At 38.1% G+C, this 25,460-nt stretch overlaps 1 protein-coding gene and 1 pseudogene across 1 annotated transcript; both read right to left on the bottom strand.

Moving 5' to 3' along the window:
- Positions 1 to 4,247: 4,247 nt before the first annotated feature.
- LOC110031056 lies at positions 4,248 to 10,891 on the bottom strand (annotated as a pseudogene).
- Positions 10,892 to 13,519: 2,628 nt separating this feature from the next.
- LOC110039594 (ubiquitin-like-specific protease ESD4) lies at positions 13,520 to 21,153 on the bottom strand (the record flags this gene model as incomplete). Its single annotated transcript, XM_020744719.1, is given in 3 exon segments — positions 13,520 to 13,823; positions 13,971 to 14,043; positions 21,053 to 21,153. Coding segments are annotated over 3 exon segments (237 nt in total), but the record flags the coding sequence as incomplete, so codon positions are not given.
- Positions 21,154 to 25,460: the final 4,307 nt, after the last annotated feature.

Raw genomic sequence — 25,460 nt, 5'->3', positions numbered from 1 at the left:
AATGCCCAAGAATAACACCCCAATGCCAATAGGGTTGCCTGACACCTAGTGAACGGAGCACTGGGAAATATAATGCGCTGAGTGGGTGTAGCTACGTCGCAAGATGATTGTTTTTATGTTCTAAAACAAAGCATTTGAAATTTTGGCGCTCGGGACGGGTGCTTCAGCGCCCAGAAAAATGACTCCAGACGGAGCACATTGAATATTAGAACAGGAGCATGGTGCTATGGAGTTAGGAGCAAATTTTTTTTTTATCAAGATTTAAGTCCTCGACTTCTGTACAAGAAATTTCTCTTGCGGTTCATGTAAAAATTGTGGGACAGAGTGAACCGTTCAGCCAATTATGTGTTGAATTTCTGTGTATTGCTTCTGTGCGATCAAGAGAGGAGCGTTCATGAGTTCCAAGATTGTAGAGAGAGATTTTGAGTGTAGTGTAATTCGTACATTTCTCTTCATTTCATAATGAAATATTGGTATTGCAGCTTCGTGGTTGTTTTTGATTTCGGGTTTTCACAAGTTAAATCTTTTGTACTTTTATGGATTTCTTCTGTTGTGCGTTTCTATTTGATTTTCTTTGCTTCGAATCTCTTGAATTGGTTTGTTTTTTGGCAGTGAGTAGGGGTGTAAACGAGCCGAACATGAACAAGCCTAGACTCAGCTTGTGTTCGATTCGTTTATATTTAGAGCTCAAAAAGTGTGTTTGTATTCGACGCGTTTACTTAGCGAGCCGAACATGAGTTGTTCACGAATAAAGAGTCGTTTTGACAACCCTAATCACGTAGCCATAAAATGTTAAGGGTTCGGGCAAGATTTAAAAATTATTGTTTATATTAAAACATTATTTGAATTTAATTTAATAATTTTTATTCTGTTTTTTTAAATAATACTTTTAATTGACTATAAATCTTTGTAGCCTTATAGTCAATTAACTTTTTAAAAAATACTACTCATCAATATATATATATTATATAATTGATGAGTATTTCGAATCAAAATGAGCCGAACACGAACCAAAAATATCTTTGTTCGTGTTCGGCTCGTTAACTTAGCCAATGAGCGGAAAAAAGTTTCTTAATGAACCAAACACGAGCAGTTCACGAACAACGAGCCATTTTGACAGCCCTAGGGGTGAGATTTGGTTGTGAATAGATCAAATCAGTGTTTTTTCCTTCCCAAAAGATTTGTTATAATTGAAGAGGGGACATACACTTATTTTTATGGGAGTCATATGACATCCACATCATTGGACCTCTTACTGTTCTAAAATCATTTAATATTATTCATTTATAATCCGATGGAGAAATTATCAAAGTCATTATAAATAGAGGTTGTCAAGCCTTCTAAAGGGAGCTGGACCGCGACCTGTCAACTTTTGGATCTTTCTCTTCTCATTATATTTGGAGATGGAAGAGGAACTTTCAGAGCTTACATCCATCATTTTTCACATGCTTTTTATATGTTTCTCTGGAACTGCATGAGCTTACAAATGATATGAGACGACATGAATTCAACAAATATATATATATATTTATTATCTTTGGGTGATTTAAGTTAAATCCTGCGAAAATATCAAGTTCTATTTTATAGTATTGTTAGATGCATGAGGTGGCGTAGACTTTGGTCAGCATCGGCTGTTCCAACAACCGACTTGAGCGGTAACAATAAATAAACCAAGCCAGCAGCGGCTGTTCCAACCACCGACGTGTAATGGGTCAGTAGTGGTAAATAATAAACTAAGCAATATGACATTAATGATGAAACTCTGGATGCAAATATATGATTAATCACATGTTTTTGGTGGGATGTTGTTGGGTCCCACCGATTTTTTATCCGTCCGATGGGAGACAAAAATCTCACGTTAGGAGAATAAACGGCAGAAAATTGGGTGAAGAGTACAATTAAATATTTTTCCTGAACTAAAGCATGCTTTCTTTTTTTCATTTAAATAGCAACAGATCAATATTCAATCCTTTTCAAACTTTCATATCATTTGAATAGTAATTATTATTGTTTTTTTTTTGTTTTAATGCTCTTATCAACCACATCTGTGTTTTATGAACTGTTGCTTTCATTCTAGTTACAATAAATGAAATTTATAATGGTTGAGTTGACAAATGAATAGATCAATTATTTGTATGCTGCAATAATTTCAAAGCAAACTAAATGACAAAAAATAGATTTGATCAAATTTAAGCTTCCACAAATTTTCTGTATTAGAAATCAGACACCAGGAGCAATGCACATGCAATTATTTTGAAAGGGGATTCACATATATATATCGCAGAATTTCAATGCATTTACATGTTCAGTTGACATTCTAATCTCCCCTTGATATTTGCATACACAAATACCTGATCCCGGTGATTTCTATAATATTTTTTTATTTATTCATGGAACTGAATTTATGAGTTTAAGTGACTGAACTGAACCTACCAAAAAAAGTAGCTAAGTTGGGACCACCAGCCAAAATGGCCAAACCAAGCCTACCAACCGAAGTAGCTGAATCGAACCTACGAGCCGAACTAGATAAAGGACACTCAAATTAAGTACTAAATATCTATTTGCTCAACATTTAATACGCCGTCCAATTTTCGAGACCAAGTTCATTTTTCAAACCTAAAGGACCATCATCACATTACCAACATTAGATTACACACCAAGTATAGATCTTGTATACATTAAAACAATATCATCAAGAATGTCAAAAGAAACTTATCGGCGGAGCTAGCAACCATGTATTTATTATTTTATGATTGATACCCCATCAATAAAGTTCCAACATCCAACACGAATCTTGAGACATTACACAGATCTCGAGACAATCTTTCAAGCAAGAAATGTTTAAAATTTGATAAAAATTCATCCAAAGCCTCGATTTAAGCAAACTTATAGTCAAACTAACTGACTCAATGAGAACCCTACAGTATCAAAATTGGTTTAATTAGAATTAAATGAAACTCAAATCAATCCATTAAACTACATTTAGAAGCTTTCCGAGAATATTTGAAAGGTCAAACCAATGCTGAATATGACGAGCTTGTAGTTGAATCAAGAGTCTCAACAAGAAGAATCCAACGAGCCCAAGATAACTCAATTCTGACATCATTAAGGCACTCAAATGTACATCAAATGACATCTGATCATAGGAATCTCTCCAGACTGTCCGATCAATGCGGTTCATATTTTGACATTAATTGGACTTATAACTTTATAAACAGAGCCCCACTCCTCTCATGAGGGGAGGAGGGTTGAAGACTTAGAGAAAACTTAAAGCTTTGAGAAGCTGAAGTCCAACAACATCCGTCACTGTCGATCGCCGTCGACAGTCATCGACCACTGTCAACCACCATCGATCGCCACTGACCACTGTCAACCATCGCCGACCGCCATCGATACCGGCCGACCGTCTTCGATCACCGTTGACCTTCGTCGATCACTCCCGACCGCCATCGACAACCACCAACCGCCATCGACAACTACTGTTGTCGTCAACCACCATCGACCGCTAACTATCGTCGATCACCACCAATCATAGTAGAACAACACCGACCGGAAGCCGTTAGTCGACGTAATTTGAAAAACATAGTAACCATTATGTAATCATTAACCTATAGTGAATTTTTACGTCGGGGTCAGACCTTGTAATTTTTTCCTATTATGGGTTTTTCATGTAAAAGCTTATGATTTCATTACTGGTTATCTTCTTTCACCTGTGTGTATAAAATTTTCGTGCAATGCTAAGGCAATAATCCATTACTCTACCGCCGTGAATTTTCTAACATGCAATCAATGATTAACTATCATTTATGTATAAAAAAAGGGAAAAAAACATATTCCAAGAGGATAGGGGGGCTCTCCTTTGGACTCTCACATTCCCTCAAGGATCTCTCTCTCTCTCTCTCTCTCTCTCTCTCTAGCGAGTTTGAGACTCCGGTGAAATTACATATCCACAGCTTGCCAGAGATCGTAATATTATACGCCTTTCTACGTCTCCATCAAAGATTTCATTCATTTCTCTCTCCACCTTATTTCCTGTTTTCCGTCAATTCATATTCATAGTCATACGGGTTTTCTACTGGATATTACGCCCCAAATGGATTCAACAATTATTAACCTAATAGCAGCTACAGAAATGGATTATTTTTATTCATATTCTTTATCTGTGATTCAAACACTAGAATGCCATATAAATAAATATATAAAATTCAAATATTAATTACGTAAATACATAATACTCATGTCGTATATATGGAAAATTACCCAAATTTGATACCAGGCGCTACAGAGATGAGTTGTTTCCATACGATGATAAGATACAAAGTATACATAACTGCTAGTCTGCTGCAACAACATATGGAAACAAACTAAAAGGAAATTGAAATTCTCAACGAATAACTTTCTGATCAAAACAATTACCTTTCTGAAACAAAATCACGCTTTCAGCGTCTTCCAGCATATTATTTCCACCTTTTAACCTTAATGATATAAGCATTTCCTCTTCTACTCACAGATCAGAGGACCGATTGGCATACTCCTGAACCAATGCTCCAAACAGAGAGGGCCGTTCAATTAAATTAGTTGGCGTGTCAAATTCCTTTGCCAATCCTGTTGAAAATTTTTACCGATAAATTTCCATAAATAATAGTAATAAAATATGAAGATTAATTTAAACTTCCCAAAGTTCATTTTGGCGGATTTAAGCAAAGTCTTGCTTCAATCCTGCCTAATATAAAATATAAAACAGTCCCCCGAGTGATAAGTAATTAAGTGTTTATTTTTTTTTTGAAGTGCTTACCTGCATCTACAACAAGAACTCTATCACAGTCCATGACAGTGGGAATTCTATGAGCGATACTTATGATTGTACAGTTTGAGAAGTCCTCTCGAATAATCTTCTGTATCAATCCGTCAGTCTGCGAGTCAACTGAAGCAGTCGCCTCATCCATGAACAAGATTCGACTTCTCTTCAACAAAACTCGGCCCAAACAAAAGAGTTGTCTCTGACCCACACTCCAATTCTCACCATTATCAACCACTGAAGATTTGCAATTTCATTCATTTCAAAGAATTACCTAACTAATCTCTACTGATGAGTTAGGATCATTTGAGATCATATGACGAAAAGTTACCTAAAGCATCAAGTTTTTCAGGTTTTGCAGCCACTGCTTGTTTTAACTGGCACCTTTCTAGACTCTGCAAAATAGATAAATATTCATCCTTTTAATTGTTACTTTTCTGAATCTAATGATAGATAAAAGAGAGGGCTCAGTCAATCCCTACCTGCCATATTTCATCATCAGTATACTGTCCAACTGGGTCAACATTGCTCCTCACTGTTCCTTCGAATAGAACAGGCTCCTGAGGAATTATGCCAAAGCGGGACCTGAGATCATGAAGGCCCAAAATGCAAATATCAACTCCATCAATGATAATTTTCCCTCCGGAAGGTTCCACAATTCGGAAGAGAGCTTGAATCAAAGTTGATTTTCCACTCCCTGTCCGGCCAACGACTCCTATCTTCTCTCCTCCATGAATGTCGAGTGTGATTCCATGCAAAACAAGAGGAGTATTTGGTCTGTATCTAACCTGTAGAAACCAATCCATCAAGCTTAGTGAGTAAGACTCGGAAATGCACTAAGAGAAATAAATTATTTTCTTCATAGATTAAGAAAAAACAACCTTTAGATCTCTCAGAGTAATATCTCCATGAGTGGGCCAGTTGGGTGAAGGCAGACAATCTTTTATCCTCCATGCTGCTTCAGGAGGAATGTTACTGAATTGTTTTATCCTCTCCACTGAAACCATTCTGTTCTCTAAGAAGCAGCTGATCCAAATCGCCCAAAAAAGCACAGAATTGAGAGAGAGTCCATAAGATAGGGACAAACCAACATACTCTGTGTCAAAATTGAAAAAAGAAAAAAAACAAAAAGATTTAAGTTAGCAAATGAAAATTCCGATTCAGCACTAATCCTGTCACACTTGTACTAGTGCAGCAAACTGTGCAATGAGACTTTAACCATATGCAGTTAATAAAACATAGAAGGATTTACCTATCTAACACCTAAAATTTATTATTTACTATTTTACCACCTAAAACTTCTCATATCAAAAATACCACTCCGTTCACCACTTCCGTTAACTTTCTATTCGACAAACCTTTTCATCACGTTCCGCTGAATTTCTAGTGGATTACGGTCTACTATTGTTATATATAAAAGCAAACATATAAAATGTTGGCACAATAAAGGGGTACCTGGCTTGATCAAATTGCTGGGAAGCATAACCATCAACAGAGCAGAAATGCACAAAATGACAGTTCCAATCAGCTCCAACCGAAATCCCATCCACTCATTGGCACCGTTGTTATGAAAATCCATAGTCAAGCTCGCATTAACTCTATTGACATTTTCTTGAGAGAACCTTTCTTCCTTTCTAAAGCAACGGATCGTCATGACGCCCTGAATGGTCTCTGAGAAGTGATGTATGACAGGCGCTTTAGTTATCGAATCAAGCCGAGTCAACTCGCGAGATGTTGCCAGATAGTAACCCTGCATTGATGGAGGGATTTAGCATCATCAGGTTTAATAAATCATTAATCTGATTTAACATTATAAAGTTCACCAAAACTCATCACTAAAATGAAAGACAAAATCATACCCTATACCAGATGTTGAGCCATGCCAGCGGAGCTATGAAGAAGAGGGTCGGCCAAGCAACTTGGACGGTGACAATGAGTATGCTAAGCACCGTAATGTACATCGAAACAGTCAATCCCATAAAGAAAGGGAGGAAGAGATCAACATTAGTTTGATCTGACGAAGCCTGAGAAAAAGATTAAAAAAACATGAAAATTCCATTATCTTGGTTACAAACAAAATTTTGTTTGAAGAGTAGGATCAATTAAAAATAGAGAGATAAATACCCGACTAAGAATTCTTCCTGAAGGAGTGGTATCAAAAAAGGACATGGGTGCATGCAAGATACTGCTCAGAATCTGCCTGAAAAAGATCTGGGCTGTTTCCAGCCCCCAGTATGTGACAAGTAAGGCCCTACCACTGACAAGGATCACAGAAACCAGAGCTATAAGAGCATAAACTTTAATAAAAAATGTGGGATTGAATGGAGATGCATCATTTGCAGAAGTTGATGATGCCAACCAATAATCACTGCACATCAAAGAGCCTTGCCACAGTAGCGAAACAACCAAAACAGCAATAGGCCCCCACAATCCCCAAGCCTCAGTAGTATAGGTTTTGTACACATTCAAACTGACTTGTCCAGTCTCCCGCTCCTCATCCTTGATGAGCTTAGCCGAACTCTTACCATCGTTCCTCGGTGAGACTCCAGAAGACTCATCATTTAACTTGTCTTCATTGGTGATGGTTTGTTCAGCCAGTTTAGATGGAGAACCCATGTTTTCTTGCACGGGTGCTCCATGCTCTACTAGCTCCATAGAACTTTCATGTGCAGCAACAAGTGCCGCAAATTCTGTGCCAGCATTCAGTAAATCGTCATACGTTCCAGATTGAACAATCATCCCATCTCGCATAACCTGACAGACACATTTGGTGCACATATCAGATTCTTGTATCATATACGATAATTATGAAGTGGAATCATATTGCATACCAAAATGAGATCAGCATTGTGAAGGAAATCCACTTGGTGGGTAACCAGTATAATTGTCTTGTCCTTGAGAGCGCCTCTTATGCATTCCAACAGTTAATTTTTTTTTATTTTTAACAATAAGATCCAAATGTGAGAGCACCCATAACGCAATAACAAGTGTTGGTACCTTGAAGATCTCAGAGCCAGTGTGAGCATCGACGGCACTGAAGACATCATCAAGGAGGTATACATCAGAATCCTGATAAACAGCTCTGGCCAGCTGTATGCGCTGCTTCTGGCCGCCACTAAGATTGATTCCTCTCTCCCCTATCTCCGTCTGATCTCCAAACTCCATCATTTCCAAGTCCTTGCCCAGACAGCATGCACGTATCACTTCCTTGTACCTGTGCGGGTTTAGAGGCTGACCGAACAATATATTCTCCTGAATCGTCCCATTCTGTATCCATGCTGTCTGCGCCACATAAGCCGTGCTTCCACAAACCCTAACCTGACATACCACCAACTTCAATCAGCTCCAAATACCAATGTATTCCAGGTGGAATGAACTTCATCAACAAATCTATTTCTGTTCCCCTACATAAATCACCGTATTTTATGGCATGAAAAAAATCAGATTAACGTTTGTGGTTATCCTCATCTCCAAAATAAAGCATAAATTCAATTAAATTCCACAAATATAATGGAAATAAATAAATAAATAAAATATCAATTAGATCCGCTCCAGCAATTAATTCTACCAGTTGTGGTCAAGCGGCAAAATTCCCAAACGGCGGCCGGAATCAATCAAGGAGATGACTAAGAACGTCGCGATGCACATAATTCCTCCCTTGGATTATTATTGTTAGGCGGTGAGCATAGCGGAATCGATCGGACGGCGAGTAATGGGGACACGACGACACCAAAAAAAAGTTAATACCTTTCCCGAAACACGGCGCATCTCACCCACCAGGCACGAGAGGAAGGAGGACTTGCCGGACCCGACTGTCCCCACCACGGCGGCCAGAGCTCCGCGAGAGGGATCCTCACATTCACGCCCTTCAGCCAAGCCGTGTCTGCGTCCGCGTCATCCTCCCACCCGAAGCTCCCCTCGCAAACCTCCACGGCCGGAGCGTCGACGTCGTCGCAGCCCGCCACCCGCTCGCCGGCGGCGGGCTCCCCGCTGGTCATGTAGGAGTCGAGCCGTTCGAGCGAGATCATAGCCTGAGAGGCCGAGATGAGAGCCTGGGGGAAGTTGCGCATCGGCTCCTGCAGAATTTTGAAAAAAGATGTGGCGGTGAAAACGATCCCGGCGTCGAGACGGACTCCCGCGGCAATACAGGTTCCAAACACGAGGGAGGCGACGACCACCGGCGCGCTCCACAGCACGATAATGTTCGCGGAGATGGAGTACATGAAGCGGGAGAGCCAGCCGAACTCTTCGGATCGGAAGCTCTGTATGCGCTTGTTGAAATGCTCCTCCCAAGCCTGGAACTTGATGACTCGCATGTAATTCAGCATCTCATTGGTGGCTTTCATTCGCTTGTCGCGCATGCCCATGAGGGAGAACTGGAAGTGATTGTTGCGCCTGGTGCCGAAGACTACGAATGTCATGACTGCGACGATGCCGACGATCGCGGAGGTGACAGAGGGGCCGAGGTAGCCATAGAGAAGGGCGAGGGCGACGCCCACTTGTAGAGGCATGAGCCAGATGTAATGGATCTGAAGCATCATGTCGGAGAGCTGCTGGGCGTCGACGGCCATGTAGTTGACGATCATGCCGACTCCGTGGGATTGGCGGGCAGAGCACGACAGGCGGAGGCCTTTGCGGTAGAGGGCGGTGATGAGAGTGGAGCGGATGAGAATGCCGGTCTTCTGCGAGTGGAAGTTGTAATGGTGAGAGCAGAGGACTTCGACGAACTTGGCGAGGAGCAGCGTAAGGCAGAGGTAGTAGCCCTCGTAGATGGAGGAGCGGCGGCCGGAGGCGAAGTCAATGAAGCGGTTGATGAGAGTGGGGCCCACGTACATCACGCAGAGACGGAGGACGGCGAGCGATGCTGTGAGCAGAAGCTGCGACCAAAAGCATCGGAGCAGCGCGGTGCGTACGGGGTGATGGGATTTGATGGCGGGGCGAGGCCAGTTAGCGGCGAAGATATTGCAGAGGCGCTGGGCCTGATGTTCAGGTGAAAGGGAGGGCACTTCCTCCAGCTTAAGCGGAGATTTGTAGCCCTTGGCGAGGAGAGGATTCATCCAGCTCCAGGTGAGGCGGGACAGAAGGGGCGCGGTGGTGTAGGCAGTCACATTCGGTTTCGACTCGGGGTTCGATGTGTTGGTGTCTGCAGCTAACGGGGAGGCAGGGGATGAAGAAGAAGAAGGGTGGGAATAGAAACCGGTGGAAGGGGAGAGGGCGGAGACAAGGAGTGCAGCAGAAAAGAGGAGGAAGATGAGGGAGGTGATGTCATCTGTAATGATGGGGGATGAAGAGAAGAGGCGGAGGATTGCGGAGACGGTGAGCAGGGCTGACAGTAGGAAGGAGAAGAGCCAGAAGAGTCGGAGAGTTAGCGGGTGGGAGAGAGCGCGAAAGCGCTTCTCGTGAGCGACGACGGCAGCAGCGGCGAGATGGGAGAGGAACTGGAGGGAGAAGAAGATTGATTGGACAGGGCGCCAGGGGAAGGGGGCAGAGCTATCTAGGGCGGCAAGGACGAGAAAGACTAGGAAGGCTGCGGCGAGGATGGAGGAGATGGCCAGGGGGATTATGAAGCGCCACGTGGTGCGAACGGGGGAGAAGCTAGGGAGGAGCGGCTTGGCGGCGTCGGAATTAGATTCGTTGTGGCGGCGGGAAAGGAGCTTCTGGACGGCGAAAACGAGGAGGGTTAGAAGGAAGAGGAGGTCGAGTAGGGAGAAGAGAGCGCGCTGTGGGCAGGGTGAGAGGAAGATGAAGGAGAGGAGCTGGCCGGCGCCGGCGGGGGGGGAGGGGTGAGCAGGAGAGGGAGGTGATCGACGGCATGCTCGCCGCCACCAAAGAGCTGTCTTGGGGCAGCCGTCTATGTAAAGGGTGGAGAGGAGCGGAGGGGAAAGGTTGTTATTTGTGGCGGTGGGAGGTGTGTGCATGGAGTCCGAGCCGGCCGAAAAATATGCGGTGAACAAATTGATTAGATTAATGAAGAAGAGTATTATGTTTTTTTCGCATTATTGAATCGTCATGGGGCAGAGAAACGTTGATTTTATATTTGTTTGTATAGTGATTTGTAACATGTAAAAAAACGGTGGTTAATGGGGCAGGTCGAGGAAGACTGACATTTTTTGCGGTCCATTCTAACTTCCAACTCTCCTCCATGTTCATAAAGCTTATAAAAGGGAGTTTTTTTTTTTCTCCACTCACTAGGTCAGTTTTGTCTCCTGATTTTTCGCCATCTGGAATGACACTCGTTATAAAAGACAGGCATATAAATACCCATAAATATCATCCAAATTCTATGTATTTATATATTTGATATCTTAATCACTCAATTTTATTTTTTACATCCATATGCCATCACAAATATTATTATTTAAACTTTTGAATATGAAATATGATTTTGCATACTCATATAAAATCTAAATCTTTTCTTTGGATCTTGTCAGCTTAAGAACACATGAGAGAAAAAGACAGAAGAAAATAAAAGGAGAGAAAGACTTGAGCTCTCCGGGGCAAATGCGTTTGAATATGAAGCTTTACGTCGTACCAAACAAATAATTATAGAATCCTAAAAGAGTTAAGACTTATATACCACAACATGATTATGATAATACATGATACTTTAGACTTTTTTATCGATGTGTTATGTTGGGTACTTCATCGACCTTTTAGGGTTTTTTTGTCAGGAGAAGTCGAGTTCTGGTGGCCAATTAGAGGAAAAAGTCCTCCGTTAGGGTGATAAGTCTTCCATAGATGGAGAAGTCTTCCATTGGAGGAGGTCATTCGTCGGTACTGAAGGTATGTCAGACGATTGAAGCTCTGCCTAGCAACCAAAATTTAGTTAGATAACCAAATGTGTGCCAAATGATCGAAAGGCAAACAAACGACTAAAGGGATATCAACCAACAAACTCTAATACGCACAAAGAATATAATATCTCGTAACGTTTGTATTAAAGCTAGGAAAGCATATAATTTTTGTATTTTTGACCCTTTATCTCTTATAAATTGGAGGTCCATAACATGTATGAGGGGTTTTTTTGCCTCTGAGCTTTTGGTCTTTAGGCTTTTGGCTCTTTTTAGATCCACAATTTGTAGGGAGATCTCTCTCCCCTTTTGCCTTGTAATTCTTTTTTTCCATTTTATATAGAAAATGAGTCATAGAGCATGGGAATACCCTAGTTCGCACATACGGGAGAAGTTTGTGTGTGTTTATTTGTTTCTGTTAAGAATTAGAATATGAAATAATTTATTCCTATAAGAAGTTATGATGAATAATTATTTTCTTAATATAAGGAAACATTTTTTTTCGTATTTTATATTTATTTCCTTGGATTAGAAATTATTTGTTTTCCTATTTTATGTTATTTTCTATATCTTCTAATAATTAATATGAATTAATTATTGAAGATATCAGGTGATATATCTTTTCTTTCATATCATTTCTTTTTTATCATTTTTCCTATTATAAAATTCTTGTAAGAGTTATTTGTACCCCACGTCCATATCAAAAAGAAATAATAAAATATTCAACTTTATTCCGCATTATTCTGAACTTCAACGGTTTCACTTTCTCCCTCTTTGTGTCTCTCTTCTCTCCTCTCTAGTTGCCCCAAGTTTATTTTTGAGCAGGCTTCACAGGACAAGTGAGGATTCATCCATGATATTATATTAATTTAATAAGTTTTAATATGAAATGAATAAATTTCCATTCAAGATTAAATATCTTTTTTTTGCATATTAATATTCTTCCTATGTATATACAAGCCATTGATCTACTGTGCTGTGCATGCCGATTTATAAAATAATTAGAAATCAATGTTCCGTTTTGAGAGTGTAAAGGCCATATTGTACATATATGTATGTATATAAAGTTAAAATTTAATGTTGTAAATAGGGCCCAAATGCATGAAGTTATACACGGTATCCCGAAAAGCTTGATAGGACATGTTTGGACCAATCAAATAAAAAAAATGTTTTATACAAGAGAAGCCAAAAGTTAAAAGGTATTCCAGGCTCGTGGCTCATCTAGTATCTAGTATCTAGGTTTTATGGAAACAGGATCTTTTGGCGTCAGAAATTGCCCCCGATACCCAGACCTTTACATGAATATGATATATAAATACTTCTCCCGATATGATTGATTAGCTTGACTTGCTACACGTAAATGAACTCTGTCTCCATTAGCAAATGTATGTTCATTAAATGTACAAGATTAGTTTTTGAAAACAAAATAAGTTTTGAGGATGAGGGATGCATAAAAAAAGTTAAAAAATAAAAAATAAAAAAATAGTGGAGAACCTTGGAAGTTTGATTGAGCTTAGATAGGTCATGAGAGAGGGATGGCGACGGCCAGCCAGCACCTACCCCGGTCGGATAATCCATAAATATGATACCAAAAATCTCAATTCCATATTATTTAGCGCCATTCGGCCAACCACATTATAAATGTCGCATTAAACGGGCCACGTGTCTGAAACAATCAATAATCACACTAATTTGTATTGTTTAAATTGAAGCTTGGACATTTCATGAGACACCAATTTGGTTGGATTACTTATTAAGAAGGTCGATACGTGTTTACTTGAATTTCCACTCATCAAGTTCAATAAGTTCAATTGGTTTGAAATTCAACTTAATACAAATTCATTTATTATTATTTTTGAACAAGTTATTGAACCTAATCAATTAGTCTCAACTACTTTCTACTAACATCATATAAAATGTATATATATAGATAAACGGAGAGCTAACAAATCATACTGACCCATCAAAAATCACCCTGGAAACATTAAAATGCATCATCAATCTCCTTGACGAAACGATCTGCCCTCTCTCATTCAACCCACAGCACAATCCTTTTCCCAGCTCTCCCAACATTTATCAAACAATGCGTGGCCACCGAGCACAAATGCTTCCTCCAGCAATCTGCTCTGATTAGTGTTTTAATCATAAAAAAACTAAACTCTATTGCTGCTTTACTCAGCTCTGAGTTTAAGGATCTCTATGGCTGTTCTCTTCCTGAAATACTCCATATGCTCCTGCAAAAATACAAAGACGAGGAATTTTTTTTTTAGTCTGAAAACGTTAAGAAGAATGCGCTCCATTGAGCATACATGCTGTAGTGCAAAGCACACAGGATGTAACCAGGTCACATAATCATAGAAATAAGCCTGGCAGACTATCACCTGGCTGAAACACAGCTTTAAACCTCTGCTGTAGAAGTCTGCGTACTTGATCATGAACATCCCACAATCATACCTATTGGCAAAGAAGCATCGGTTTAGAAACCGTTTTTAAGCAAGATATACTAATAACTACAATAACAGAGGGACAAATGGAAACAATAGCCAAGCCTACCGTGCAAAAAGCAAGATAAAATGCAAATTTAACCACAACTGACAAACCAGAATCACTGTGTAGTAACTGCCATCATACAAAAACCTTTAATATCGGGCAAAGTATAGATTTGCCGGAAGGGAAAATCAGAGATCAGGAGGGCAAAACGAACAAGAGCTGTGAGAAAGTGCTCAACATATTTAGATTGAATCAAAATAGTAATTTAAGTTTGAGCCATCATGAGCCATAATCAAATTTATTTGAATCAATTTCATTTCACCTTGAGCAAAATAATCAACTACTCAATATTTGACTTGACTTGCCAATTCAATTTTAAGCATACCAAATTGTTTTGAGTAGTTTCAGATAGATTTTTGTTGAATGTGTAGTTGGCTCTCGTATGCCCAAGTAGTTAGTGCTAACTTGTGGTACTCAGCCTGGGCTACTCAGCATAGGCAACTAACTGACTCCAATACTAGAACTTGCTTGAGCAGTCACACATTGTTGAGTAGTTGTACTCATAACCGAGTAATAAAGATTGGGATGTTAACTAAGTAATTACTCAACTTTTCAAGCTTGCTTGTAATTCCTACAACAATTTATCCTTTCGAACAATTTTCCAAAATTTATATCTTAGACCCCATCCTTCATGGTATGAACCTTAATAGCGATTGAAGCGCCACACATTCACATGTCATAACCATTGGAAAATCTTACCACATATCGGGGGTATGCAACTTGACATCACGTTGTCATTTTCCAATGTCGGGAAGAGACAACTGAAGATGCCACAAGCATAAATCTTCAACAATCTTTTCCTCTTAAATCGCCTATAAATGAGAGTCCAATTCATTGAAGGGAAATTGACACCACTTCACGAGGCCTTAAAGATAGAGTGAGAGTGATGAATTTTTGTTTTCAGAGTTCGAGAGAAGCACAGTTGAGGCAACTTCTCTAAAAATTTACACTGAATGGAGATAACTATTTGCCTGATTGATGAAACAGAATGTATATAGAGGAGTTAGATAAAATTGGGAAGACACTCAAGATTAAACTTATTACATAACAACTATACGTGATCTTTATATATATATATATATATATATTATGTTAATGCAAGTGATAATATACGATCACAATACAAAATAAAGATGAGATTTATAATCATTTGGTGAATGGCGCCGACATCCATTATAGCAAAGAAGACCAAACTATTCACTGAGTTGAGTTATTGTATAATTGTATGTATAATACGTGAAGTTTTAGGGAGGAAGAAAATAATTCACATGGCATGTACACGATGTTTTGGAGATCATGAAAAAGCAATGACAATACTTCTAAGGGGTTAAATCCTTAATGGCTCCTTTAAGTGGTAAAAAAGCATCGACCTATTAATGGAGTAAATATACCTCAAGAATAGGCATTGGATAAAAAAGTAAATTAAGAAGCCTTGGGTTTACTAGCCGAGAAGAAATTCAAGCAAGAAAAAAAAAAAAAAAAACTCAATGGTAGAAGAAGCATTCAAGCTACAAAAATGAGTTCTTGCTAACTCAATCAATGAGTTAGACATCTCATTTTTTGTGAGTTAACAATTATATCAAAGATGGGAACAGCGAAATCCAGTTACGACTTTCTCCCTATTTGGGATACCTATAGTATATAGGACAACAAAAGAAAAAATGTTCATTCATTCTATCTATGGACATGAGTCCTAAGCTATAATGGTGATCTACAAAAGCAATTACGAGATTTACAAGCTACTGATGGGTGTTGAACTTGTGAAGGGGCCATGGTAACTCTCATAACATCCATGTGATAGTTAAGGTTTGACCTCAAATTAGCCTATATTGCAACAAAAAACTAGAAAAAAACTTCTCTCCAGGTTGAATCCGAGTAGATTGCACTACAACATATTAGATTTAGGATATTGATAGGGTTTTCGAGAGTATATTGAACACTTCGAAGGGCCAAGTAGATTCAAGGTTGATTAGGTTGATTATTGTATTGAGCAGGATATTCCCTTTATAAGAATTTATAATGTTCCCTTTTGAATAGTGTTGAAAAAGGAGATTTTACTCTCCCTCCTTTTTAAGCCCCTTTTTTATGCCCCATAGATTATTTCCAAAATAGGAAATGACTAATGAGATTCAAATGGATTGGATTGAACACAGCACTTACGTTGAGCATATGGCTAGTTGAGCATGTTTTGCATGAATTTTCTTATTATTTACCTTGGCTTTCAAAACTATGATTTGGAAACTTTTTCACAACTTATTTGTGACACGGGCTTGTGCTATTATGGCTCATTAATATTGCAAAGTTTCTCTTTAGGTTACTTATTTGGAGCTTTCAACATTTAGGTGCAAAAAAATCCTACTTAAAGACAAATGCTTTGTTGCAACTGAAACAAAATGAAAAAGGAGGGCTATGCCTTAATTATCTTTTATAACTTATAAGTAAAATATATTTTTAAGTGTTAAAAACTAATTGTTTAGTACATTATTTGAGAAAAGTTCAACAGTAATTCTTTTATTATTGAATATAGAAAATAAAATAAATAAACAAATGCCACATGTAGCTCAAATTTAGGGGTGCATCTCCTATTAGTTGGTTGTTATTGTTAAGGAAGTGTGATGATATTTGTGATGTTAGAACTTTTTTTTAGAGAATTAGAATAGTTGTTGGTTTTATTGCATGGCCTTTATAACCATTCTATTGATGTTGCACATGATAATGAGTTGGCAAATTGGTCCCCTCCCCCAACATAGACTCTCTTTAACGCTATAAGAGAATTCAATGTGATCAAAATGGCCTCGTAAGAATATATGCTCCATAATACAAAAATTATCTTATCGTTATTCAGGGTCAATGAATGGTTGTCCAAGAGATATTAAACTATTTTCATTTTAGTGAACCATGTCACGCAAGCGTACCCCCTGCACTAACACCATCCAAAGGCGAAAGAAGAATTGTGTTCCGCACACAAGTTCACATAAATGTAAGCAACTACTTTGCTTGGACCGAACCGATCCAGAATTTGTCCCTTCTGAGGAGTCGACTAGTTATCCTATTATTATTTATTCGTTATCGAGTAGTCTAGGGGCTAGGTTTTGTGTGAGTTTGTTCGGGATAGCTGCTTGCATCTCCGTTTCTTCCGTCAAGGGTTGCATCCAAGGGATAGCCGCTTGCATCTTTCCCATCCCCTTCTGCAGCTTCCCCACATCTAGAGCTGTCAAAACGGCTAGTTGTTCGCGAACAACTCGTGTTCGGCTCGTTCGCTAAATTAGCGAGTCAAACATGAACCAAAATTTGTTTGTTCATGTTCGGCTCGTTTTGACTTGAAATACTACTCATCAAATATATATATATTGATGAGTAGTATTTTTAAAAAATTTAATTGACTACAAGGCTACAAAGATTTATAATCAATTAAAAGTATTAATAAAGAGAATAGAAAAAAAAATATTAAATTATATTCAAATAATGTTTTAATATAAACAATAATTTTTAAATCTTTTCACAATCCTTAACATCTTATTGCTACGTGATTAGGGTTGTCAAAACAACTCTTATTTCGTGAACGGCTCGTCTTCGGCTCGCTAAACAAACAAGTCGAATACGAACACACTTGTTGAGCTCAAAATATAAACGAGCCGAACACGAGCCCCACATCACTCCCGGGCTGCCCCTTCCATGTTCCAGCCACCCAAACAGCCACATACCGCTGTTTTTCCTACGGTTTCCCCTTTTCTTCACCTTCACCGTCCCGGACAGCCATCCTTTCGCCGTCCTTCAGTCCACCGCATTCCCCTTTGCTTCCTCCCCCTGCCTCCCTTGCTGCCGCAGTCCAAAACAGCACTTTTCCTGCTGTTTGGCCGCTGTCCAGTCCCCCTCGTCCTTGCTGCCACCGCCCAGAACAGCCCGCCTTCTCGCCGTACTGACAATTTCTCACATTCCCTTTGCTGCCACCATCACCCCCCTTGTTGCAGCCCCACCTCCAGCCTTCCAACCGCCTTTTACTACTTTTATGGAGGTCCAAACCCTAGCCGATCACCACCACCACCACAGTGTGCGTTTATGTATCATGTTTGTTATTATTTTCCATTTTCATGTATCTGTTGTAACTGTTTATTGGCTTTTCAGTAATAATATTTATTTGCTTATTGTTATTTGAGTTATCTTCGGTATCACCATCTAGTTGAAGATGATTCTCATAATGGCACAATTTTTTCCTCCAAACCCAACATGACATAAAAAATGGAGATCAATGACCGCTTAAATTAGAGGAAAAACCAGAATTTACTCAATAAATGAATTTCAAAATAAATATTATGAACAATATATACCTAGATGTTATAGAAAAGAGAAGTTAACAAAAGATTAAATAAAATTGATAGATGATCGCCACCTACATCCACAATAGTGAAGGACATCTTTCCAATATTCATTACGTTATTAAACACAAAATACATGACAGTTTGGTTAGGAAAAGAAGAAAGGAATCCCTAATAGCTGAGTGGATTTCACAAAACCAATGTTAGGGAGCTTTTATAAATGAAATTTGAGATGCATCCAGAATGAAGTTTGGTTCTCCCTCCCTATCTTGAGCTTTTGCCCAACATATTCCCCTTTGCGACCATTATGACTCCAAATATGAGTAGCATAAAACGATTTTATAGGCACAAGTAGAGCTTTTCCCCAACATATTCCCCTTTATGACCAGTATGCCTCCTAATATGAGTAGCATAAAACGATTTTATAGGCACAAGTAGACCCTACGACTATTATTAACTACGGACAAAAGATGTAGCCTTAGGTGGCAATAGCAAAAGATCATGTGGCATGCATGTAATTAGTTGGAGATCATGTATAAGGGGTGACATGCTTCTTAAGATTGACGTCCTCAATAGCCAGTTATAAATAATAGACGTACATATATCTGGCAATTAAGCAATAAATATAACTATGAAATATATGAATTCGAGAAGGAAATACATAGGATAGAAAGGAAAAACCTGAGAGGCTTGGGTTGAGAATATGAAACTATTCAATCCCAAGAAAAATGGGAGTTAGAGGAAGTATTTTAGTAATATACAAGAATTACCAGAAACTTGAAAGAAAAGCTTGACCTCTCATATTTTCTATTCGACAATTTTAATCAAGTACCTGTTCATATACCATAAATTTTAACGATGTTCCTAGTTCTCTTTTATGTTGTGAATGATCCATAACGTGTGATAAAAATGTTAAGACGTTTAATAATTGTTGCAATAATCAGATCATCCATGTTAACTGATAACTATCATTTATTGCACGACCTTTTTTTAGTGGTTTATGGAAACAAATAAAGGCTTTGGAAATAAAATAAATAAGCTCACTTGTATTTTATATCATGCAAAGAATCTATAAGCAGTTGTGGTGGCTAGAGTGGTATTGCTTTGGCATAACCTTCATAATAGAGAGGTATGACCCCATAGGTTCTACGTGTAACTTTTGGAGGTTGTGAAGCCTTTGAACATGATGCACTATTTTTATAATATAATAGCATATGCAACTTGTTACAGTCTAATTGAATGAATTTAAATGAAAATATGCCAGTATTCCCTATGTTACCTAGATAATAAATATTCAAAAAGGTGGAGTAACCTTAAGTATAGAGGATCGACACTGTAGGTACTACATGTGATTTTTGTAGGCTGTATGACCTTTGAATGTGATACGCTATTATTATGATATGATTGTGCAAGATATTCCTTAAATTACAATCGAATGATTTTAGATGAAAATATGCCGGAACTATACTTCACTGAGCACTCGCATAACCAATTTAGAACCTGAAATATTTCTCTTTGTACATATGGAGTTCAAAGCCTTGTTTAGGACCACATTTAATGTTTTAAAAATTTACTAGAGTTATACTCGTTCATGTTGTTTCTCTCTCTAAATGAGAAGTTACCAATGAGAGGGGATCAAAGAGGATGAGATGGTAGAAGGTCAAACTTACTTTAGCATGGCCTTAGAATGATCTGTGAAGCGACCATTCCATGGATTATATATAAATACCTTGTAAATCACATGAGAATTTCTTTTTCTTTTTTATTCTTATAATTCTTTAGAGATATAAAATAATAACAAGGAGAGGGAGGGGAGGGAGTGGATTTTCAAGTCAACTTCACTAATTGAATCTCTCTCTCTCTCTCTCTCTCTCTCTCTCTCTCTGTATATATATATATATAATCATCTTCCCCAAACTACTCATCTTGTCAGTCTCACCCCATGTCGGGGGCCAAATCAAGTTTAGACCCAAATAATACTTTAATAAGGTTATTGAAGCAGGTGATTAAAAAGGTTCAGCTAGCTAGCAAGCTGATAATTTTAAAGATCTATTCACTACTTCAGATCATTTCTTCCCATTTTTTTTCCAATAACGATCGAAGTGGCTAATGCAATTAACTGTTTTGGCCAAAAACCACTGATGTATAGTTAATCAAAAACAAAAGCATTAACATAGGTGATAGGTATCAGAATGCTTTGATCAGAAAAAAAAATTGATAATATATAGTTGTGATAATATTAATAGCATAATGTATAAGTGAAATGTGTTATAATAACACTTATTTCAAGTATTGTGGCATAGCATAGCATTCCGCATGAAGGAATTTTGATGTTTTTAGACTAGCCAAGTATACTCTGCTACTGCTTTTCATGTAAATAATTTGTACCTATTAAAGACGTCCATTTTGATTAATTTTTTAGTAAAACATCGTTGTAAATATAAAGGAATATAAACAGTAGATTGATTATGGACTCAAAAATAACCAAGCAGTAAAAAGCACCTCAAGAGCAGATAAATGCAAGAAATAGCAGTTCAAGTTAAAATTAAAAGTAAAAATTAAAAGGCTACATCATTTGTAAAAAGAAGCAGACTCACGAATTCATTTGTAGGGGAAGATCTACCAGTTCCTTCTTCCAGGAAATACTGTCAATCTCTGAATCACACTTATCCCTCATTTCGTCCATTAAATATTTTGTCTGCATAAAAGAGTAAATTTAGTATCACATCCTCACATAACAAATAAAAAAATAGCCAGTAACTTAAGCCTTGAAGAAATAGAACAAAAACAGTAGCAAGTTGGTCCTTTAAAACAAGCATTTTAAAATCAATCACGAGTAATCATAACTTTCATAAGAAAACATTGCAAGAAGTGAATATTTATCAATAACCAATTAAGTGTACTAGGTTTATACTGTCATGAAACTAATTTTATATGTTTTGAATCAAATCATCAAGACAAAAAATGAGAGAAAATAGCTAGAGAGAATAAGATATATATGTTTTGAATTAAATAATCAAGACAAAAAATGAGAGGAAATAGCTAGAGAGAATAAGATATTTAGGAGGCGTAGGAAAAAATAGAAAGAAATCTACCCTTTTATCGTGGTAGTAGGCAAAGAAACTGAACTTTGTGAGTAAATAAATAAGGCATAGGACAATACATGCGCAAACAAAAAAAGAAGAAGAAATTAAACCAAAAATCACTAACTGTAAAGACAAGACAGTTTTTTCTCTTTTATTCATTATTAATTTCACGCATATCCTTTCTATATAAGGATATAAAGCCCAAGATAAAGCTGAATTTTTCCCACGTCTACCCCTTACTTTAGCATCGACATGAACATGACAACACAGTATTCTCTTTTTAATGATATAAAAGGGGATACAAGTTATGTACATTTCCAGCCCTCCATTGCAATACCAATGAAACACTCAACATTAATATTAACAGCTAACAAAGTTTCAAAGAAAATTATCTTTTTATAAAAAAAAATTATAGAAAATAAGAGAACCCTATGTCAGTGAAAGATAGTTATGGGGACTTTCTGCACAAGTAGAGAAGAAGAAGATTAACAAGAAATGACACCCCAAATTATTGCCTCAGCTTCCTTATCGTGTGAAAGGAAAGAAGATAGGAATTTCGCATCAACCATTTACATACAACAAAAAAAAAACTATTTTCATGCTTATGAAACTTCAAGTGTCTTTTTAATATCCTTCATATAAAGCTTCAAATTTTCATTTTTTGGCTCCTTGCATCTAATATTTTAGTATGCGGCTGAGGGGCACCAATATTGCAATCCTATATGATTGAAAATCTAATGTTTAGCTTCCTCCTTGTTGACCTCACTTTTGGGTGAGGGTTTTGGGTCTTTCCTTTAGTGACTAGGATATAGCATTAGGACTTCTTAATGACTCTCTTAGCATCTTAGAAATGGTATCCACCTTCTCCTTAGACATTTCAACCAAGTCTTTGTTTTCTATGTTGGTTCTATATGTGATCAATAATCTTTAATACAAAGATTAGAGATTACATAAGGGAACCCTGATGAGAATTCCTATAGGGCCTATGGACCATAGGAGAACCATGCACTGTTCTATACCTTTTTGAACTTCAATAAATTGCATCATCATTCATAATCATCATAATCATTGTATTTTCATATCATAATGTTGCAATCATTATACCCATGGGGCTGACCAAAATTATTTGAACATAGTTTCCCCTAAAATACCCCACTTAGATATTTCAATTCTTCAAAATTCCTCAAAACTGTCATTGAATAATAAAATTCACTTCAATCCATTTGATACTATCATTTAGACCATTTGAAACCCAAAAATTGCAAAAATACCCAATTTTCCCAAAAAAAATACCAAAATGCCCATGAACCCACAAATTATCAAAATTTCTTAAATCTTCCACATTCACCAATAAGTTCTAAAAATTATACCAAATTATTCCTTATGTCTTCCTGAGAATTTTGACTGTAATATTGTCATACGTCAGAACAATTTTTTGATACCTCGAGACCAAAATAACGAGTACTTAAAAAAAATAATGCTTTGGGCATCATAAAACCTTCCACATTGATCAAAATGCTGAATACTGTTGTTTGATTTCAAATTTCTTCCTGAACCACCTCGAGCTTTTAAATCAATCTTTTGACCACTTTGACCAAAGTTGGCCAAAATTACCAAAATGTCACTCGTAGACAAAAAATTCTCAAATCCTCCAAAATCATTTCAAACACCCATAAAACCAATTCTTGACCATTTGTTGCACGATGGTTTCGCATGCAGGCTTTAAATACACAAAAAATAGTATGACAAACCCTGAACTGCGAAACGGACTGCGCGATCGCTTCCAAAACGCCGATTTTACTCAGAGGAGACATTCATTTCACTATAATATAAAGTTCGAACGAAAGATATGGGGAAGATAATAATAATAATATTATTATTAATATTATTAATATTATTATTATTATTATTATATATAAATAAAATAAAATAAATCTTATTAAACAATTGTATCTCATACCATACGCATGTCTCTCTTCCTCTCTCTCTCACTATCACATCCTATTAAAATAATAAAAATAATAAAAAAAGGAGAGAGAATTGTCACGGACTAACTTTCCTCAAGTCACCCGTGCGGCTTTAGCGCTCTTTCTTAGCACAAAATTAACCTTACCCCTCACAACACTGGACTTATGAGCCCCAAGCACTCTTAAGAAAAATAATAGAGAGAAAGGAATAATTAGCACTTGAATACGAGAATGCTTTGATTCAATGCTTGGGTAATTACAAATGAGGGGAGGAGCTCCTATTTATAACCTCCTCCATGTCTTTGGCCTTTCATCTAGCCAATGTGGGACTATTCCATGTCAAAGAGAAGCTTCTAGATTACAATATAATATTCTATATTCTCTTAGACTATTCTTATGTACATACATAACTCTAGAATCTTCTAGGTTATTTTTAGATTCTCTTTAGAGCTTTTCCTTCTTGCTCTCTCCTGAATGTGGCGGAATCTTCTAGAGCCCCGTGGCGGAATCTTCTAGAACCCCTTTGCTATATTCTGACCTTCTCTCCTTCTCTAGAATCTTTCATCTTGTGCTCGTCTTGACAATTTCTCGAATATAGCGGAGCGTGACACTCTCCTCCACTTAAACCCGCAATGCCCTCATTGCGGCTTTCCCTGCAACTTCCAAACCGGCTTCCCCTGCACCTTCGAAACTGCCTCTTCTACTTGGCACCATACTTGGCAATTTTTGGCTTCTCCTGGGTGCAACACGTCTTCCTGACTGGCGGATTATCTCTTACCTCCACCACGTTCCTTGACATCCCAACTCATTGGGACTTTTTTCCTTCATTATTATGAACGATAGCCAAGTTGTCCTCCTTGTCTTGTGAAATGTCATCCCTGAACTGGATTGCCGATAACATTTTGGAGCATTGCTTGCTTAACCTTATTATCGGTATTGAGCACTTCTGTGATGCATAGGCTATTGGCAAATGGCATTGGGAATGCTCTTGCTTGCTCTAAGAAGTTCATTCCCAGGACAGCTTTGTAATCATCCAAAGGAATGACAGAGAAATCTAGATTACCTGACCATGCCCCAATGCTGGTCTTGACTCCCTTAGCCACTCCGTCGATCGGCATCTCTGCTGAGTTGATGACTTTGATAGAGCCCCCTCCTTTAGTCATCCGCAATCCCAATCTCTTTGCTTCCTAACTGGAGATGAAGTTGTGGGAAGCCCCCGTATCTACCATTGCCCTGGTAGTCTTCCCTCCTATTGTCATCTCCACAAAGAGTAACCCCTTCCCTTGGGGTTTTGTTGGAGCTTGCATTGCATTCAGCTGTTGAAGAGATCCCACATGTGCCTCCACGTCATTTTCCCTGTCACTTTCTTCTTTATGGCTTGCAAGGAGAGAGTTGAGGGTCTTCTTTTGAGGACAATTTCTTGCCCAATGAGGTCCTTCACAAAGAAAGCAGTAGTTTTGATATGGCTTGTTGTTGGTCTTCCCCTTATCCCTTGCCTTTGTTGGAGTTGATTCACGACGTTTCTCTTCCTTGTTTTTGCCCTTGTCATCCCCACCTTTGATGCTGCAACTCTTCTTATCTTCGGGTTTTCTAGGCTCCTTCGAATAATCAACCAAGCTTTCGGCAACCGCGACGGCAGTGGCAAGGTTGAAACCCATCCATGAAGTTGAAGAGAGCATCCTTACCTGATATATCTGGGATTTCAAGAACTAGGCTTGTAAACTCTTTGATGTAGTCTTGAATCAAACTTTCTTGCTTAAGCCTTCGCAGCCGGGCTCAAGCCTCGTCTTCGGCATTCTTGGGATAGAACTGTCTCTTTAGCTCCCTCTTGAAGTCATTGAAAGTAGACATGGTGCACAAACATTTCTCTACATCTCATTTTCTTCTTCTCCACCAAAGCATAGCGATGCCTGAGAGATAAAGAGAAACAAATTGAATTTTTGCATCTTCAT

This window comes from Phalaenopsis equestris, unplaced genomic scaffold (assembly GCF_001263595.1).
Source record: "Phalaenopsis equestris unplaced genomic scaffold, ASM126359v1 Scaffold000002, whole genome shotgun sequence".
In the NCBI taxonomy this organism is placed as follows: Eukaryota; Viridiplantae; Streptophyta; class Magnoliopsida; order Asparagales; family Orchidaceae; genus Phalaenopsis; species Phalaenopsis equestris.
This window is presented reverse-complemented; position numbering and strand designations above follow the sequence as displayed.